This window comes from Molossus molossus, unplaced genomic scaffold (assembly GCF_014108415.1).
Source record: "Molossus molossus isolate mMolMol1 unplaced genomic scaffold, mMolMol1.p scaffold_m16_p_19, whole genome shotgun sequence".
Lineage (NCBI taxonomy): Eukaryota > Metazoa > Chordata > Mammalia > Chiroptera > Molossidae > Molossus > Molossus molossus.
The window spans coordinates 1825408-1845513 of record NW_023425354.1 but is presented as its reverse complement, the minus strand read 5'-3'; the positions used below and the strand labels follow the sequence as shown (position 1 = coordinate 1845513).

General features: G+C 58.9%; 1 protein-coding gene across 5 annotated transcripts in view; it reads left to right on the top strand.

The window, feature by feature from the left end:
• Positions 1-20106, top strand: part of RNF213 (ring finger protein 213) — a 99698-nt gene that overhangs the window by 18943 nt on the left and 60649 nt on the right. For all 5 annotated transcript variants that reach the window (XM_036267868.1, XM_036267867.1, XM_036267869.1 and 2 more), the window contains 8 exons: positions 115-317; positions 1545-1828; positions 2451-2707; positions 3327-3524; positions 5262-5484; positions 5911-5966; positions 7249-7402; positions 14767-14937. In XM_036267868.1, the coding sequence (XP_036123761.1) occupies positions 115-317; positions 1545-1828; positions 2451-2707; positions 3327-3524; positions 5262-5484; positions 5911-5966; positions 7249-7402; positions 14767-14937 (1546 nt within the window). The remainder of the gene's footprint in view (positions 1-114; positions 318-1544; positions 1829-2450; positions 2708-3326; positions 3525-5261; positions 5485-5910; positions 5967-7248; positions 7403-14766; positions 14938-20106) is intronic.

Here is a 20106-nt window from a genome sequence, read left to right as displayed (position 1 = left end):
ACTCAGCCCAGTGAGCGACACAGGTCTCGGTCGGTACGCCATGCTGTGTCTGAGAGGAACTAAAACTCCCAGAGGACCTTGCTGGTAACCTGGAGGTGTCCCGTTTGTCCACAGACAATTAGATGGCCACGGGCTCCTCGTCGAGGGCAGCACCGTCATTTCCAAGCAGCACCTGGACAGACCCATTCCGTACAAGTACGTGGTTGAGCTTGGCAAGGACACTGTCCAGTATGAGTTCATCTACAAACGTCAAGAGAGGGAGAACGTGCACGTCAACCGCTGTCTGCACGTAAAGTCTAAGCTGCTGAGCTCCAGGGGTGAGTCACTGCCGGCCTGTGCCCACCGTGGACGTGCAGGGCCGGGCTGGGCATCTCCCTCCGCGCAGAGGCTCCTTCGGCCCGTGGGGTCCTCTCTGCTCCGCATCGGCCCCACCCTGCCTCCATGTGGAATACACCTGAGTTTGGAAGCAGGTTGTCCTCAGTTTAACCTCGAGGCTCAGGTGCAAGAGGAAACAGGGAAAGGGCTTATAGTGAAGGGAAGGACAGGGAAGGAAGCTGCTCGGGGAGCAGGGGTTGGGCGTGCGGGGGTGCAGGAGTAGTGACAGGGCAGGTGAAGGGGGGGGTGACCCCCTGCCAGGAGATTCCCCGAAAGGCGCCCGGGACTGAGACACTGGGAGAAGCCCACCTACTGCCTCACTGTTATCACAGACACTGTTGTTTCTTCTTGTTTTCTATTCTCCGCTCTTCTTCTTGTTTATATCTTTTCTATCTTTCCTGTTTTATTTTTTTTTAATAGTGAGAAATTGTTGTTTTTCTTTATTGATATTTTTAGGGAGAGAGAGAGAAAAACATCAAGAGAAAACATTGATGGGCTGCTCCTGTACGCCCCCTACTGGGCATCAAGCCCACAACCCGGGCATGTGTCCTGACCGGGAATCGAACCGGGACCTCTCAGTGCCTGGGATGATGCTCAGTCCAGTGAGCCACACCGCTGGGCTCTGCTGTATTTTATACTCACTGCATGCAGCCGTGTGTGTGTGTGTGTGTGTGTGTGTGTGTGTGTGTGAGCCCTGGGCCGAGGGCTCCATCTGCCATGTCTCCTGTACTATCCTTCATGGGTGGGCATCACGGTTCCTGAAAGGGAGGACAGTGGCATCGAGTCACTTCCAGAGTGGTGCTCACTTGCTAGCAGGTGACACGGTTTCAGTATAAAGTGTTCACCCTCCGAGCAGTCCTCCTTTAGGGAGCTGTGTGCCTTGTTTGCCGAGCCGTTGTGGTTGCCAAAGAGGTGTTGCTAGTACTTTCAGGCCAGCTGAATCATGTGACCTCAGTCTCACCTGCCCCTGTGCGGTGCCTGCACACTGTCCTAGACACAGCGTGTTCCCCGCGGGCCAGGCCCCATGGCGCGAACCCGCCTGGCATGAGTCCGGCAGCCTTCGGCGGACCCCACCCCTCCGTCCTCCCTTCCCTTCCTGTTCATTCTGCGCCAGCCGGGGCAGAGTGTCCGGGCCGGGTGGGTTGTGATACCCCTCTCCTCCCTCCTAGGCTGGCATCAGTACGATGACATTATCTGCATGAGGCCCCCTGGGAGCATACGGAAATTCCTAAATAATTTCACGGACCAGACAACAAAAAGCATTGTGAACGGGAAGAAGATCGCGGCCGGCGTCATGCTGGACGGACTCTTCAGCATCCTCCAGGCTTGGAGTGCCAACAACCTCAACAGTTTCTTCGCTCAGTTTCGCCAGTTTTATTCTGTTGTCCACAAGCCCGTGGTCTATGAAGACCAGGAGCGGTTCTGGGGCTCCCTGCAGTATGATGAGAAGCAGGTATTGGGGTTCAGGGGCCAGTCACTCCCTCCTCTACCTTCTGAGCAGCCCCCTTGTGGCCTGTGGACCCCTACACTCAGTGGGGAGGTGCAGATGGTGGCAGGTAGACCTTCTGCCCCTTTTCTCCAAATGCCTCCTCTGGGGAATTTTTTGTTTCCATTTTCTTCCTCCTCCTACCGCTCGTCCCACCTCCTCGCCTGGCCCCACCCCCCACTGGTCCCACCTCCACACATGACCTCCAGGCAGAGTAGAAAGAAGGGTGGCACCTCCCTCACTGCCTCCCCCTCTGGCCTGTGGTGTGGTCTGGGCAGTTTGGAGACACATCTGGGGCCACATCTAAGATAGCCTTTGAACCCTCGTAAGCATTCAGGGCCCCCTCACTTGAAAGCTCCTCCCCTCGCGGGGATCTCTGGATGGCGTTATTGGTGGCGGCTTTCAAAGGTCCAGGGCAGTGAGGCCTGGAGACGGAGGTGCTTGGGGTTCAGTGGTGAGGCAGTGCAAGGCAGGGACCCCTTCCCAGAGCTGTCCCTGCCCCTCGGGGATGTGGGCCTCTGGGCAGTGACGGGGCAGCGCATGCGTGTTCTGCTCCACCGTTCGGGGTGTCCCTTTTCTCCCGGGTCAGGTGAAGAAAGACCTATGGGAGCATTTAAAAAAGAAAATGGCACCGTTTCTGGAAAAAAGTGAGAAGCCTCTACCTGCAGACCTCCCGGTGAAGAGCAGGTTGAGGACGGGGCTGATCGTCCTCCATCTGGCCAAGGAGCTGCAGCTGTCCTTGACTCGGCACGACCTGGCCTCGCTCTGCAGCCTCCTGTGCCCGGCGGCCCTCTCCCCGGGCCACCTGCACGCCGACCTAAGCGACATCTTTGGAACGTCTCAGAGGTAGTGTGTGTGTGTGTGTGTGTGTGTGTGTGTGAGAGAGAGAGAGAGAGAGAGAGAGGATTTTAGCCATTTCCAATGATTTTCACCAATTATAAAAGTAAGTGCTGGCCATAGAACGGATGAAAACATAGAAGAAATAAAAGTCTCTGGACTGTTACCCTCACTGTTGTCATTTCAACATTCATTCCTCTTGCCCAGTGGTTGCCAACCTATCACCTCATGGCACATAAAGTAATGACTAAAATTCTGCGGCACCCCCAAAATATAATTTTGCTGATCTGATAAAAATAAATAAATAGGTGTAATTTTTATCCATTCACACTGGATGGCTATGTGTAGAGTACTTAGCCGACCTGAGCCTCAGTTTCCCCTATTGTCAAGGAAGATGGAGTTTGCTGTGGGCCTTCAGTGGGGGCCTGTCTGGTGCCCCATGCATTGGGGGGTGATGTAGAGGGTGCCCGTCTTCCCTGCATGTGTTTCTCCCCAGGCCTGTCTCTGCGAAGCCCCCCCCCTCGCCCTGGGTGCTCCTGTGCAGGAGCCGGCCCTTCCCGGGGGCGTCAGGCCTCAGGTGAGCCAGGTTGGCACTCAGCTCACGACGGGATCTCTGCTCCATTTCCAGGTGGCGAGAGTCCTTGGTGAGCCTGTGCCAAGACAGCATGGACGAAGGGGTCTTCCTCTGGGTGGGCACTCTGCCTGTGCTCCACCACTGTGTGGGGCAGTGCCTTGGAGGAAGGCACTCCAGGCATCAGTCTGAGGACACCTGGGCAGCCCTCGAAGGGATCTCTTTCTCGGAGCGTCGGGAAACGAGAGCACACGAGTAAGTGGTGTGAACACCGCGGTGCGCTCCGTGGCGCGTTGGTCCCGCTTCTAGGGACACAAGTAGTGCGTCCCTTCTCGGGAAATGACTCCTTTAAAGAATCTGAAACCTAGAAGAAATATACAGAAAAATACAAAAATGGCCCGTGACAAACTGCAAGAGCAAACGGGGAGTCCAGTTTAAGCTCAGGGGTCAAAGAAAAGCCCGTGAATGAGGCCCTCACTCCCGAGCACCTGCCGGGAAACTGCTCCCGGGGCGCGCCCCGCCCCCAGCCCCACGGCCTCTGGCCTAGTAAAGCGTGAGCTAAAATAAGTGACTCCTCCTTCACGACCTTTGGGACCTTTAGAAATGAAAACCTAGTAAGATTGCGTAGATGGTGCCGCGTAGAGCGAATGCCCTTCAGTGTGTGGACCGGTGGAAGAAACAGCCGTTGACGTGGCCAGATACCAGCCGTGGCCCTAGGAGCCTGCCTTATTGGCAGAAGTGGGCTTTCTTCTGTCCTGCCCCTTTAGCCACTTGTTTTCCAACCTCTGCCACCTCTCTGGCACCCTGCTTTGTGACCTGCCCTGGGCTCGCTCCCACTCTGATCCAAGGCACTCACTCAGTCACCAGAGCGTATCATGTGTGAACTATCGCACCCTCTTTGAAAACCAGTAAGGGGGTTCCTCAGAAAGTGAAGAACTACCCTGTGTGATCCAGCTATCCCCAGGAAGCGACCTCAGGGACCTCTGCACCCCCTGGCCATTGCAGCAGGGCTCACAGCAGTCTCCCTGTGGAGACAGGGTAGATCACAAAGAAGTGTGTGTCCAAAACAGTGTTATTCCGTTTGCCCCCACGTGGATAACCCCTGAGGGTGTTATGCCCAGTGAGGTGAGTCGGACAGAGACAAAGACTGTCTGATCTCACTCATCGATATCTAAAAAGTCCAACTCACAGAAACAGTTGATTTTGGTTACCAGGGACCGGGGCTGGGGAAAAGGGTGGACGTCGGTCAGAGGACACATGTCCAGCTATGAGGTGAGGTCTGCGGGGCTAACGTACATCTTGGTGACACCTGAAGGCTGCTGGGGAGATCTCAGGTGTCTCGCCACCACAGGGGATGCTGGCTAAGCAGCAGGATGGAGGTGTGGTTAAGGCCCCAGCGCCCCACACGGCGCACGATACAATGTATCGAACCAACTCACCCTTACCTGGAAGGGACACAATGTTATGTATCAGTTCTCTCTCCAGAGCTGGGAAAGGCTTCATTCTTAGCGTTTTTTGACTGTGGTAAAACAGACACAACATACAATTGACCGCTTTTCCCGTGTTTGCAGGCACGGCTCGAGTATTCCACACATTCACGTGGCCGCGTGGCTGTCACCACCACCATCTCCAGAACTGGCCCCTCCTCCCAAACCAAAGCTCTGTGTCCTTGAGACACTCACTCCCCAGCCCCTCCCCAGTCCCTGGCTGCCTCCCTCCTACTTTCTGTCCCTGTGGCCTTGACCACACCGGGTGTGCCCCATGAGTGGAGTCACACAGCGCTTGTCCTTTTGTGTCTGGCTGATTCACTGAGCATCGTGTTTTCAAGGCTCACCGTGATTATGAATCCTGAACATGTTATTGTTTACCTTTCTTTTGATCTACTAATTGGCATTTAAATTACTTTTCAAAGCCTGAACTTCCTCGCCCCCTCCTAATGCGACTTCACTCAGTCCGTTTCCCGGATCTCCGCCCCCGTGTCCCCTCACACAGGAAGCAGTTGCTCCAAGTGATGAAGGAGAAGAAACACCTGCTGGCCGTGGATGGACACCTGTTCCGGTCCTGGTTCAGTCTGCTGCCTCTGAGCAACCTGGCTGCCTACCTCCGAGAATTCACCGACTACTTGCGGAGCTGTCCGGCGCGAGTCCTGGACTGCCTCGTGGGGACCCTGTACCGGCTTCAGGGACTGAGGGAGATCTCCCAGAGAAACCTGGAGGTCTGTCCTTGCCAGAGGCTCTGGAGTTCTCGCTTAGCAGAAGCGGCCCCACAGTAACTGTGTAGAGCCAGGGTGAAGCAGGGAACGGGGAGGGGTCCCCGCTTCTGCTGTTCCAGTAAAACTCCAGCCTCTCCGTACGTACGTCTGCGGGGGGCAGGGTGCGAAGTCACCCCTGAGCGCTGGTCCACGTCACAGCTTCCGGCTTCCTCTCCCGTGTTGGGGGTGGAAACAACGGTATAATTTTAAATCCCGAATCTTATTTCCAAAGGATCAAGTTTAGTGCCCCAGCACCTGAAAAGTCGTTTGTAGCAACAAAAGAATTCGCTGCTGGGCCTTCTGTCTGCTGGGTTTTGGCAGGTCTGCTTCAGCAAAGGCTGTGGTTGCCGGGGTCCAGCCTTCCCTGACTTTCTTTTCTCCACCACCTAGGACATTGAGAGTCTTTTTAAAATGCTGCTGCACCTCCTGAACATGTTTCAGGACAAGTAAGTAGAAAAGGGAAAGGAGCTAGGTGTCCCTCCCTGGGGGTCCCATAGCTGTAGCCACAACCCGATGTATATACCCCGGTCCTTCCTTTGAGTCATCAACGCAGCTGTCCTGTTTCTTAAGGGGAAATCATAGCTCTAAACGGCTGAGATTTGGGGTTATTTCCATCTGGTCTTTGTCTCCTATGCACTTTCCACTGAGTTCTAAATTATTGTCACCACACTGCACACCCACGCTGGGACCCTGCGTCCCTTCCACACTCTGTCTTCACACGTAAATGTCCAGGTGGCTTTACGCAGTTATCCAGAATTTTTAGCACATTGGTGTGACCTCTGACACCTGGAGGGGACAGTGTGCAGAATACGGTGATGTTCACGGGGTGGGAGGCGGGCGATTTCTGAGATCCTGAGGCCCCTCCCGTCTGCCTCACCTGAGTTCTTGAGGTGTTCAGGCCAGAGGTGGGGGTGTCAGGCGACTTCAGGGACCTCAGCGAACTCTGTGCGTTGGCGGCCGCCTCACTCGGACGTCCCTGCTCCTGCCTTCTAAGCCTCACTCTGAGCGACTCAGTAGGTGGCACCTCTGCGTGCCAGGCCTCAGACACCTGGTCCCCAACTGGCGGAGGATCCGTCGCACACGGCCGTCCAGCCTTCCTCCCTCCCACGGTCTCAGAATTGTTTTCAAGTGGACCTGATTGTTTACTCTCTAGTAATGTACATCCCTAGCTTTTTTTCCAAGTAAGCGGAGACCCTTGGGATAGTTTGACTTCTTTCTGTTGCAGTAAGTCACACCAGGGAGGCAGCGCCAAGGACTATGTCCTTTGTCTTGGTTGCAAGTTCGAGAGATGGATGAAATTTCCCTGATGTTATCCTATATGGGATCAAATTAATGCCATTCCTCTTTGTATTTTATTTATGTATTTATTTATCTATTTATCCTCATCTGAGGATATTTTTTCCATTAATTTTTAAAGAGAGTGGAAGGGAAGGAGGGGGGGGGGAGAGAGAGAGAGAGAGAGAGAAACAGTCATGTGAGAGAGATATCGATTGGTTGCCTTCCACACGACCCCTGCCCAGGGCTGGAGACTGAACCTGTAACCCAGGTATGTGCCCTTGACCAGAATCGAACCCATGAGCCTTTGGTGCAAGGGCTAACGTTCTAACCACTGAGCCACACCAGCCAGGGCTACCTGTTGGCATTTTACAGGGAAGGAACTCGCCTCGGGTGATGGGTGCCGTCCTGTTCCCGGGCCCTCTGTGACCCCTCTTCATTCCCTGCGGGCAGGGTTCTCCAGGAGACCTCGGCACAGCCCTACCTGACCGTGTGCCTGAAGCTTCACGAGACTGTCTGCACACTCACGAAAAGCGAGACGTTTTACGAGGTGCCGGCCTCCTCCGCCGAGATCGTCCGCGCCATCGTTAGTCTGAAGCCGCTGGCGGTAAGCAGAGCACAGCGCCGTGCCCAGCACGGGACGGGGCTGCGGGCACCCTCCCTCGCAGAGGCGCTCCGCCGCCTGGAGGGTTGCGGGCATGACGCAGAGCGGCTGCTTCTGTCCACGATGTTGCTGGTGCCGGGTGGGTCCGCCCGGTTCTGATCGGTCTTACTTGGGAGGGAGGGAGGAGCTAAAGGGCAGAGTGTCAGGTAACTGGGCAGTTACAGAGCAGAGCATGTGGCCAAGGCAGCAGGTGACACTCCTCTGCTCATCAGCGGATGGTCTTTCCCACTTCAGCTTTTCCCCGTGGACTTGAACTTAGATGCAGTAGCACAGGCCACATGCGCCACCCCCCCCACCCCCACCCCCCCACCCCCCGACCCCCCGTGCCGGCACGGTGCCCTGCCCTCCTCCCACTTCTAGCCCCTCCCGTGCCCCTCCCACTGGTTTCTCCCAATGCAGGGGCTCCCTTGTCTTTGAAATTCCTGCTTTTTGCTTCTACTTTCTCCACGCCCGTTATGTCTCTGAGATACACCCTGGCATGCACGTCAGGGATTCATCTGCAGTGTGGGGGGTCTTCCCCGACCCTGAGTTCACCAGCTGCAGTGTGGAGGGTCCTCACCCCCCGAGTTCGCCAGCTTCAGTGTGGAGGGTCCTCACCCCCCGAGTTCGCCAGCTGCAGTGTGGAGGGTCCTCACCCCCCGAGTTCGCCAGCTATAGTGTGGAGGGTCCTCACCCCCCGAGTTCGCCAGCTGCAGTGTGGAGGGTCCTCACCCCCCGAGTTCGCCAGCTGCAGTGTGGAGGGTCCTCACCCCCCGAGTTCGCCAGCTGCAGTGTGGAGGGTCCTCACCCCCCGAGTTCACCAGCTGCAGTGTGGAGGGTCCTCACCCCCCGAGTTCGCCAGCTATAGTGTGGAGGGTCCTCACCCCCCGAGTTCCCCAGCTATAGTGTGGAGGGTCCTCACCCTCCGAGTTCGCCAGCTGCAGTGTGGGGGGTCCTCACCCCCCGAGTTCGCCAGCTGCAGTGTGGAGGGTCCTCACCCCCCGAGTTCGCCAGCTGCAGTGTGGAGGGTCCTCACCCCCCGAGTTCACCAGCTATAGTGTGGAGGGTCCTCACCCCCCGAGTTCACCAGCTGCAGTGTGGAGGGTCCTCACCCCCCGAGTTCACCAGCTATAGTGTGGAGGGTCCTCACCCCCCGAGTTCGCCAGCTGCAGTGTGGAGGGGTCCTCACCCCCCGAGTTCACCAGCTATAGTGTGGAGGGTCCTCACCCCCCGAGTTCACCAGCTATAGTGTGGAGGGTCCTCACCCCCCAAGTTCACCAGCTATAGTGTGGAGGGTCCTCACCCCCCGAGTTCGCCAGCTACAGTGTGGAGGGGTCCTCACCCCCCGAGTTCGCCAGCTGCAGTGTGGAGGGGTCCTCACCCCCCGAGTTCACCAGCTGTAGTGTGGAGGGTCCTCATCCCCCGAGTTCACCAGCTGCAGTGTGGAGGGTCCTCACCCCCCGAGTTCACCAGCTGTAGTGTGGAGGGTCCTCACCCCCCGAGTTCGCCAGCTGCAGTGTGGAGGGTCCTCACCCCCCGAGTTCGCCAGCTGCTGTGTGGAGGGTCCTCACCCCCCGAGTTCGCCAGCTGCTGTGTGGAGGGTCCTCACCCCCCGAGTTCACCAGCTATAGTGTGGAGGGTCCTCACCCCCCGAGTTCGCCAGCTGCAGTGTGGAGGGTCCTCACCCCCCGAGTTCGCCAGCTGCTGTGTGGAGGGTCCTCACCCCCCGAGTTCACCAGCTATAGTGTGGAGGGTCCTCACCCCCCGAGTTCGCCAGCTGCAGTGTGGAGGGTCCTCACCCCCCGAGTTCGCCAGCTGCAGTGTGGGGGGTCCTCACCCCCCGAGTTCGCCAGCTGCAGTGTGGGGGGTCCTCACCCTCCGAGTTCGCCAGCTGCAGTGTGGGGGGGTCCTCACCCTCCGAGTTCGCCAGCTGCAGTGTGGGGGGTCCTCACCCCCCGAGTTCGCCAGCTGCAGTGTGGAGGGTCCTCACCCCCCGAGTTCGCCAGCTGCAGTGTGGAGGGTCCTCACCCCCCCGAGTTCACCAGCTATAGTGTGGAGGGTCCTCACCCCCCGAGTTCACCAGCTATAGTGTGGGGGGTCCTCACCCCCCGAGTTCACCAGCTATAGTGTGGAGGGTCCTCACCCACCAAGTTCACCAGCTATAGTGTGGAGGGTCCTCACCCCCCGAGTTCGCCAGCTACAGTGTGGAGGGGTCCTCACCCCCCGAGTTCACCAGCTATAGTGTGGAGGGTCCTCACCCCCCGAGTTCGCCAGCTGCAGTGTGGAGGGTCCTCACCCCCCGAGTTCACCAGCTGTAGTGTGGAGGGTCCTCACCCCCCGAGTTCGCCAGCTGCAGTGTGGAGGGTCCTCACCCCCCGAGTTCGCCAGCTGCTGTGTGGAGGGTCCTCACCCCCCGAGTTCACCAGCTATAGTGTGGAGGGTCCTCACCCCCGAGTTCGCCAGCTGCAGTGTGGAGGGTCCTCACCCCCCGAGTTCGCCAGCTGCTGTGTGGAGGGTCCTCACCCCCCGAGTTCACCAGCTATAGTGTGGAGGGTCCTCACCCCCCGAGTTCGCCAGCTGCAGTGTGGGGGGTCCTCACCCCCCGAGTTCGCCAGCTGCAGTGTGGGGGGTCCTCACCCTCCGAGTTCGCCAGCTGCAGTGTGGGGGGTCCTCACCCCCCGAGTTCGCCAGCTGCAGTGTGGAGGGTCCTCACCCCCCGAGTTCACCAGCTGCAGTGTGGAGGGTCCTCACCCCCCGAGTTCACCAGCTATAGTGTGGAGGGTCCTCACCCCCCGAGTTCACCAGCTGCAGTGTGGAGGGGTCCTCACCCCCCGAGTTCACCAGCTATAGTGTGGAGGGTCCTCACCCCCCGAGTTCGCCAGCTGCAGTGTGGAGGGTCCTCACCCCCCGAGTTCACCAGCTATAGTGTGGAGGGTCCTCACCCCCCGAGTTCGCCAGCTGCAGTGTGGAGGGGTCCTCACCCCCCGAGTTCACCAGCTATAGTGTGGAGGGTCCTCACCCCCCGAGTTCACCAGCTGCAGTGTGGAGGGTCCTCACCCCCCGAGTTCACCAGCTATAGTGTGGGGGGTCCTCACCCCCCGAGTTCGCCAGCTGCAGTGTGGAGGGGTCCTCACCCCCCGAGTTCACCAGCTGTAGTGTGGAGGGTCCTCACCCCCCGAGTTCACCAGCTGCAGTGTGGAGGGTCCTCACCCCCCGAGTTCACCAGCTGCAGTGTGGAGGGGTCCTCACCCCCCGAGTTCGCCAGCTGCAGTGTGGAGGGGTCCTCACCCCCGAGTTCACCAGCTATAGTGTGGAGGGTTCTCACCCCCCGAGTTCACCAGCTATAGTGTGGAGGGTCCTCACCCCCCGAGTTCACCAGCTGCAGTGTGGAGGGTCCTCACCCCCCGAGTTCACCAGCTATAGTGTGGAGGGTCCTCACCCCCCGAGTTCACCAGCTGCAGTGTGGAGGGTCCTCACCCCCCGAGTTCACCAGCTATAGTGTGGAGGGTCCTCACCCCCCGAGTTCACCAGCTATAGTGTGGAGGGTCCTCACCCCCCGAGTTCACCAGCTGAAGTGTGGAGGGTCCTCACCCCCCGAGTTCACCAGCTGCAGTGTGGAGGGGTCCTCACCCCCCGAGTTCACCAGCTATAGTGTGGAGGGTCCTCACCCCCCGAGTTCACCAGCTGCAGTGTGGAGGGTCCTCATCCCCCGAGTTCACCAGCTGTAGTGTGGAGGGTCCTCACCCCCCGAGTTCACCAGCTGTAGTGTGGAGGGTCCTCACCCCCCGAGTTCACCAGCTGCAGTGTGGAGGGTCCTCACCCCCCGAGTTCACCAGCTGCAGTGTGGAGGGTCCTCACCCCCCGAGTTCACCAGCTATAGTGTGGAGGGTCCTCACCCCCCGAGTTCACCAGCTATAGTGTGGAGGGTCCTCACCCCCCGAGTTCGCCAGCTATAGTGTGGAGGGTCCTCACCCCCCGAGTTCGCCAGCTGCAGTGTGGAGGGTCCTCACCCCCCGAGTTCACCAGCTATAGTGTGGAGGGTCCTCACCCCCCGAGTTTACCAGCTATAGTGTGGAGGGTCCTCACCCCCCGAGTTCACCAGCTGCAGTGTGGAGGGGTCCTCACCCCCCGAGTTCACCAGCTATAGTGTGGAGGGTCCTCACCCCCCGAGTTCACCAGCTATAGTGTGGAGGGTCCTCACCCCCCGAGTTCACCAGCTATAGTGTGGAGGGGTCCTCACCCCCCGAGTTCACCAGCTATAGTGTGGAGGGTCCTCACCCCCCGAGTTCACCAGCTATAGTGTGGAGGGTCCTCACCCCCCGAGTTCACCAGCTATAGTGTGGAGGGTCCTCACCCCCCGAGTTCACCAGCTGCAGTGTGGAGGGTCCTCACCCCCCGAGTTCACCAGCTATAGTGTGGAGGGTCCTCACCCCCCGAGTTCGCCAGCTATAGTGTGGAGGGGTCCTCACCCCCCGAGTTCACCAGCTGTAGTGTGGAGGGTCCTCACCCCCCGAGTTCGCCAGCTGCAGTGTGGAGGGTCCTCACCCCCCGAGTTCACCAGCTATAGTGTGGAGGGTCCTCACCCCCCGAGTTCACCAGCTATAGTGTGGAGGGTCCTCACCCCCCAGTTCGCCAGCTGCAGTGTGGAGGGTCCTCACCCCCCGAGTTCGCCAGCTGCAGTGTGGAGGGTCCTCACCCCCCGAGTTCACCAGCTATAGTGTGGAGGGTCCTCACCCCCCGAGTTCACCAGGTATAGTGTGGAGGGTCCTCACCCCCCGAGTTCACCAGGTATAGTGTGGAGGGTCCTCACCCCCTGAGTTCACCAGGTATAGTGTGGAGGGTCCTCACCCCCCGAGTTCACCAGCTATAGTGTGGAGGGTCCTCACCCCCCGAGTTCGCCAGCTATAGTGTGGAGGGGTCCTCACCCCCCGAGTTCACCAGCTGCAGAGTGGAGGGTCCTCACCCCCCGAGTTCACCAGCTATAGTGTGGAGGGTCCTCACCCCCCGAGTTCACCAGCTGTAGTGTGGAGGGTCCTCACCCCCCGAGTTCGCCAGCTATAGTGTGGAGGGTCCTCACCCCCCGAGTTCGCCAGCTATAGTGTGGAGGGTCCTCACCCCCCGAGTTCACCAGCTATAGTGTGGAGGGTTCTCACCCCCCGAGTTCACCAGCTATAGTGTGGAGGGTCCTCACCCCCCGAGTTCGCCAGCTGCAGTGTGGGGGGTCCTCACCCCCCGAGTTCGCCAGCTGCAGTGTGCAGGTGGTGTCGGATGTCATGGTTGCACCGTTCACTTGGGCCCCGTATTCCACCTCGGAACTGAGCCTCGGTGCTGGGAAAGAATGATGTGTTGTGACGTTATCCCTTTCAGGTTTTCCTATTTATTTATTTATTATTTATTATTTTTATTCCTCACCCGAGGACATTTTTGCATTCATCCCCAGACAGAGCGGGAGGGAGAGAGGAAGAGAGAGAGAGAAACATCGATGTGAGAGAGACACATCGAGTGGCTGCCTCCCGCACAACCCCAACTGGGGCCGGGGACAAACTGCAACCGAGGGACGTGCCCTTAGCAGGATCCGATCCCGGGTCTCTCTGGTTCACAGGCCGACGCTCTAACCGCTGAGCCAAACCGGCCAGGGCTTGGGTTTTTCTCTTTAAGGTGCCAGAGACGCGTTTGTCATCGACACGGTTGGTGAGGGGATTGTGGGCTCCCGAGTTGGGCGCTAGAACCCTAGGCAGGACCAGCCTCCATGTCGGCTGCGTGTGAGCCATCGCTCAGCTCTGGAGGGCTCTTAGAGGTTGTTTGGGATCTCAGATTAGATAACCCACAGGGTGATTGAAATACTCCGCCCGAGCCGTAAAACACAACCCTGCGGAGCCGCAGCCAAGCGGAGGGCCGTGGTGAGCTTGGGGGCTTTGGTTGGGTGCTGATATAAAGGGTTAGTGGGGTCCAAGGACCAGCAGGAGAGGAGCAAGGAGAGAAGGGGAAGGTTCCCGTGGAGATTTGCAGGCTCTGAGCTACGCCTGTGCTGGCTGCAGGGACCCCAAGATGAACAGACACGGCCCAGGCAGCACGGGGGTGGGGGTGCATGAGAAGCAGGTTGTTTGTCGGGGGCTCTGGGAGCAAAGGGCAGGGCCTTGGAGCAGGGCTGCCTCCCCACAGGAGACAATCCGTGCAGAACAAGGGACAAGGGGCCTCTCATCCGTCTGGAGGGCCTGCGGGCAGCCAAGTGTGTCTGGGGTGAAGCCCAGGTCTAGGCGAGGCCAGCACGGAGGGCGTGCACACTTGCGGAAGCTTCTGGGTTGTTCCGGAAGGTGCTGTGCTGCTCGGGGACTTGGCGCAAGGGTGGCACGTCCAGTTCTCAGCAGAGAACTGTCGCCTGGTGTGCTGTGCTCCAGCCTCAGCCTCACGGCACCTCAGCCCACCCCACCCGCTCTGCCCACCCCTCACCTGTCAGGGCAGAGCCCCTCCCCCGCCCCGCCCCCCAGGCTGGGTCCAGTGCCCTGCAGGTGCCTGGAAATGCCTTGTACCTGCCTGCCTTGGCACTTACCGCGGTTAATGACCATGTGTCCTGTCTGTCTGTCCGTCCGCCTGTCAGCTCCAGGCAGGAACAGCCGCGCTTTGCCAGTGTCCCTTGCCCTGGGGCAGAGGGCATGGGGGTGCTCTCAGGGAGCATCTCTGGAGGGCGGGAGAGGGGCCCGCAGACCCAGTTTGTGGGTTCTGATGCTCACACAATTTGGGGGGCTCTCTGGAATGCAGAACAGAGCCTTGGGAGAGGCTTCGGAGTACGCAGTGAGTGCTTCGTGGAACGAGGGAGGGAGGGAGGCATCGCACAGGCCTGGGCCCAGGGATGGGGTGTGGAGGGAGTGGAGGTGGGAGGGAGCAGCCGCACGGAAGGAAAGTGCGATGGAAGGGGCCGTGGGTTCACTCCGTGCTCACAGGTGGGCTGTTGGTGTCCCCACGGCCTCCGAGCTGCCGGCAGCTGCACTGGGGTGCGTCTCTCCCCCGAGTCTGGAGACAGCGTGAAGGCTTTTCCTGGGGCAGAGCCCATGGGCCCGGGATGAGACGGCCGACTCCCCTGAGCTGTCGTTGGAGGCTCAGTGCCCATGTGCACGCATCCCTGTCCTCACCTGTCCCCATGTCACCCACTCGGGTGAACCGGGAAGTTCTGGGGACAGTAAAGTGCTTTGGAAACGGGTTGCTGGCGAGGCCAGTGTGTGAACGTCTGTGTGACCTAAATGTGGCTTATCGGGCGTCCACCCTGAACGTGGGGGCCAGAGGTCTCTCCCCACACCTCAGGACGATCCCCCCCCCCCCCGTGGGAACAGGATCCAGCGGATGCGCAGGGAAGTGGGCCGGGAACGAAGGAGTCCGTGAGGACCGTGGTCCAGCAGACCCTCGGAACGACGGAGCAGTGGCTCCGGGGAGTCTTCAAGAAGAGCATGCTCCAGAGCTCCCAGGCCACCGCCGCCAACTTCACGTACCAACTGGAGATCCAGGTGAGCCGCGGCGTGTGACGTGTGGCTGCAGGGAGGCGACAGGTGGGCCCGTCTGCCTCCCCCGCACTGGGACCTCACTGGCGCCCCATCCTGTGCCGATCCCCAGCGGGTTCGGGGAGGCCAGGCAGGTGCTGGTGACCCAGCCTGCGGGGCGCCCTGGCGGCGGGCACACCTTGTCCAGGGCGGGGGCTTGTAGGGGGGTGTTTGGGGCCTGATTCAGGGCTGAGGTTATGAATTAAGTTGATGGCGTGGGCGTAGAGGAGGTGGGAGCGGGGACTCCTTGAAAGGGACACTGGGCAGAGTGGCATCTGGACACGGGAAAGAGAGAAGTCCGCCTCAGGGAGGTGGGAGGGTCCCCAGGACCCCAGGCAATGAAGAGCCTCTCGGGCGCGGAGCAGGGTGCAGGGCCGGGGCGGCCGAGGATTCCCGTGGATTCGGCCTCGAGCTCGCGGTGACACCTTGAGCGGCCGGCGGGGCTGCACAGGCCGCGGGGAAGCCCTTCCCGCTCCGCTGGCTTCGGAGCGCCTCCCTTTCCGCGTACCGGAAGTTACGACGCGGGCCAGGGTGTCGGGCAGACCGCGGACCCCTCGTAGATGTCTCCCCGTGAGGTGAGGTTTCTGTAGGCCTTGTCCCCACGGAGCGTGACGCCTCTGGCTGTGGACTGGGCTCGGTCCTGCAGTCTCACCCACGCATCTTTTTCTAGAAAGCAAAACCTTTCCCCTCGTTCCCTCAGAAACCAGAGGGGTGAGGGCCCTCTGGAAAATTTCAGCAGACAAAGGTCATGATCAAGGTTGCTCTGTTCGCCTGGCCCGTGGCCAGCGGGACCGTGACAGGTATGCGACACGTGGTCACTACGGGAGCAGCTTCCCTGGTCGCATTGTGGACCAAGCTGAGGTTTTTCTTCCCCGTGTCCACCGGGGGCGCTGTCACCCGTATCGACGGCTCACACGTCATTTCCAGCCGTTTCTCTGCCTCCAAGGGAGACCCAGGCCTCTAGGTCCACGCCTGCCTCCCGGGAAGACAGAAAGTGTGTGCAGGTGGTGCCCCCTGACACAGGCGGGGCCAGAACAGGTGCTCTAGGAAGACAGCGAGAAAGCTGAACACTTCACTCAGCTTCTGACTTTTAATGAAAGGATTCGAAAAGCGTCTGTAATCGCGGCAAGTTTCAGACGGACGGACGGACGAGAAGGACTGAGCTCGGAGCGGTGATGGTGATGTGACCATGAAAGCGTCCTGAGCTGTCCCCGTTTCACAGAGGAGGAAACCTGAGCTGGAGGAGGCGGACCCCGGCTCGTGCAGAGCGCCCCGAGAACAGGCCCCTCGCCTTCAGCCTCAGAGCCCAGTGGGCAGCTCGGCTGCGTCCCCACGACCGCCAGCTCCAGGCCACAGTCGTGGAAAGGGGGACCAGCCGCCCAACCCAGGCCCCTCTGACCGCACCGAGCCAGACTGCAGCCTGCCGACGTCAGCAGGATGGTCAGGAAATCCCACAACGGAACAGAGACAAATGCCCCGCACCCATCTGCTGTCCCTGCGTCCCTGCACCCATCTGCCGTCCCTGCGTCCCCGCACCCATCAGCTGTCCCTGCGGTGGGGAAAGGCCCTCAGAGCGGAGGGGACCACGGCAGCCTCGATTCGCTGGAAGTGCGGCGCGTGGCGGTCGCGGAGCTGTGCTCTGAGTGTGTAAGACGGGGCGCGTGTGCCTGGCTCGCTGCTGTCGGGAGCGGGTTCTCCCGCACGGTGGGAGGGGTGTGTGGACGGGAAGACGGCAGCACTGTGGGCTGGACGGAGCTCGGGAAGGAGAGTGACACATGACTGGGTCCGTTGCGGCGCTGTGTCCAACAGCCAAGACGTGGGAGCAGCCCCAGTGTCCGTCGGGACGAGTGGATGAAAGAGTTCTGGGCGTTCACAGTGGGACACTGCTCAGTCGTTGCAAAGAGTGAAGTCGTGCCTTTTGCGACAGAATGGATGGACCTAGAGGGTATGATCCCTTCCCGTGCACCAAGAGGTCCCGGTTCGATCAGCCAGAGAAAGTGAAATCAGCCAGAGAAAGACAAACACCATATGACTTCACTTATACCTAGACTCTGACGAACAAGATAAACCGGCAAACAAGGTGGAGCGGCTCCTAGATACGGACCGATCGTTGCCAACAAGGAGGAGGCCTGGGGGGCTGGGTGGAAAGGTGAAGGGGTCCGGCAGTCCAGACGGGTCGGTCTTTACAGAACAGTCGCAGGATGCGGCACCGGAGACGGAGTCCGTAATAGCGTGGTGGCCGTGCATGGGGCCGGTGGGGGCTTGAAGCAGGGGGGGACCACTCTGCAAAGTACATGATTTTCTACCCACTTTGCTGAAACTAATACAGAATAATATAGAGTGTGAACTGTAATGGAAAAGGAAGCCCTGGCCGGTTTGGCTCAGCGGTTAGAGCGTCAGCCCGCGGACCAGAGTCCTGGGTTCGGTTCCCGCTAACGGCACGTACCTCGGTTGCGTTTCATCCCCGGCCCCGGTTGGGGTTGTGCAGGTGGCAGCCAGTTGATGTGTCTCTCTCATGTCAAAGTTTCTCTCTCTCTCTCTCCCTCCCCCCATTCTATGTGAAGACAAGTGCAAAACTGTCCTCGGGTGAGGATAAGAAAAAAACAAAAACAGTTCCAACTCCACCCACTGAAAGGACCTAGAAATAGTGACACTCGGGTCTGAGAGCCCATCGTGGCTTCTAAGGGCGGTTCCCACGGACAGACCCCTGCTTCAGGAAGGAGCGGCCGATTCAGCGGGAAACAGGCCTGGAGGCGGGGTGCGCTCCTGGCTGCGACCCCGGGAGGGCAGAGGACATGCGTGGGAAACAGCGGCGATGTCCGATCAAGTCTGCGTTTTAGATCGTGGGACTGTCGGTGCATTTCCCGGCCCTGGCAGGGGTCCTTGCTGGGGAAGACATGAGCAGAGGGGAACTCTCAGTGGTTTCGCTGCAACATTTCTGTAGATCTGAAATTTTCCATCTTGTTTTGTATTTATTTATTTTTTTTATCCTCACCCAAGGACATTTTTCCTTTTTTTTTTTTTTTTCAGAGAGAGTGGGAGGGAGAGAGAGCGAAACATCAACATGAAAGGGACACATCAAGTGGCTGCCACCCACACGACCAAACCAGGGCCGGGGACAAACTGCAACCGAGGTCCGTGCCCTTAGCGGGAACCGAACTCGGATCTCTCTGGACTGCAGGCCAACACTCTAACTGTTGAGCCAAACCAGCCAGGGCTGTATTTATTTTTTAAATATGTGTTTATTGAGTTTAGAGAAAGAGAAACATTGATGAGAAACATCGATGGGCTGCCTCCTGCACGCCCCCTACTGGGGATTGAGCTTGAAACCTGGGCACGTGTCCTGACCAGGAATCGAACAGGGACCTCTTGGTGCATGGGACGGTGCTCAACCACTGATCCACACTGGTCAGGGCAAAAATGTGTCCTCACTTTAAAGAAAGAGAAACAGCCGGCCGTTGTGGCTCAGTGATTGAGCATTGACCCATGCACCAAGAGGTTGCCGGTTCAATTCCCGGTCAGGGCACACGCCCAGGCTGTGGGTCTGATCCCCAATGTGGGGCATGCAGGAGGCGGCTGGTCGATGTTTTCTCTCCTCAGTGTTTCTATCTCTCTCTCCCTCTCCCTTCCCCTCTCTTTAAAATCAATAAAGAAAAAAGATTAAAAAAAAAGGAAGCAGAAGCTAGCCCAAAGGGGCCCTCACTAGCCAAATGTGTGTCAGTGTGATGATACTCGACTTCATCGATCCTTTACAGATGTTTACAGGACGAAAGGGGACGGAGAAAAGAAAGCTCTTTATTAAAAAAAAAAGTGTATGCAGGAATGCTAATAAATGTCAAAGCAGCAGTTACAATGGGAGACCATCACTGTGACCATCACTGACCTAGGCTGATCTACTCAGGATGCTGGGACCGCAGGGCGAAGTGTTAGGGAGCAAGGATGCAGAGCCCTCCGCCCCCAGCACCACAGGAAGCATTTTACAGTGGAGGAATGGAAATGTGGCCGAAGACGTGGAAATGTGGCCGAGGACGTGGAAATGTGACCGAGGACGTGGTAGCCAAGGGCAGACCTAACCCTCAGGCCGACCAGACCAGGACCCTCAGCCTCCTGGCATCGGATCTCAGGGGCAGCAGCCTCCCTGAGATGGGGCGTGGTCACAGGGAGGTGCTGATGTCCGTCAGCATGTTGTCAGCGTGGCTCAACCCACCGAAGAGAATTCAATCTGAATCTAATCATGGGAGAATTTGGAGGCGAGTAGGTTGAGAGACGGTCTCTGGAACAGGCAGCCTGAGCTTTTCAGAGCTCCGCGTTGTACGAGAAGGGCCCCCGAGGACGCCCCTGGGAGAGAGATGCGATCACCGCATGCAGAGCTTGTCCCCGGCCTGCATCCTGGACCCAGAGAGTCACCATGTGCGTGGACAATGGGGGTTGTGGACAGGGACCCTCCTAGAGCACTGTGTCACCCACGTGCACTGTCCTGAGCGTGCCACCCACTGTGATGTGTAGCGGGGGGACCACACGGTAGGAGACACCTGCCCAAGCACGTAGGGGCCCAGCGACATGGCATTGGCACCCCCCCTCCCAGGGGCTCAGCAGCGGGAACGCCCAGGGACCGACTGAAGAGGGGGAGTCGTGTTCGGGGTTAACAGCTGGAATCTGCTGGAGGTCCATCACGCCGCGTCATATTTCAAAACAAAACATTGGCGGGAAATGTTTTCCAAATGAAAACCAGTTTACACAGCAGAGGACTGGCGTGGTCACCTGTCCAATCAGGGCCCTTTGTTTTCTGGGCTAAGGTGGGGGCCCTGACACCCGCCGACTGCTCGGTGACAGCCGCGGATCCGAAGCCAGGTGACCTCACAGTCCAGCGCCCTTCGCATTGCCATAGGAGTCTTCCCTTGTTTTTTAAATGAATGAATGAATTAATTTATCCTCATCCGAGGACATTTTTGCATTTATCTTCAGATACAGCAGGAAGGAGAGAGGGAGGAAGAGAGAGAGAGAAACATCGATGTGAGAGAGACACATCAACTGGTTGCCACCCCCACGACCCCAACCGGGGCCAGGGACAAACTGCAACCGAGGTACGTGCCCTTAGCAGGAACCGAGCCCGGGACTCTCTGGTCCACGGGCCGA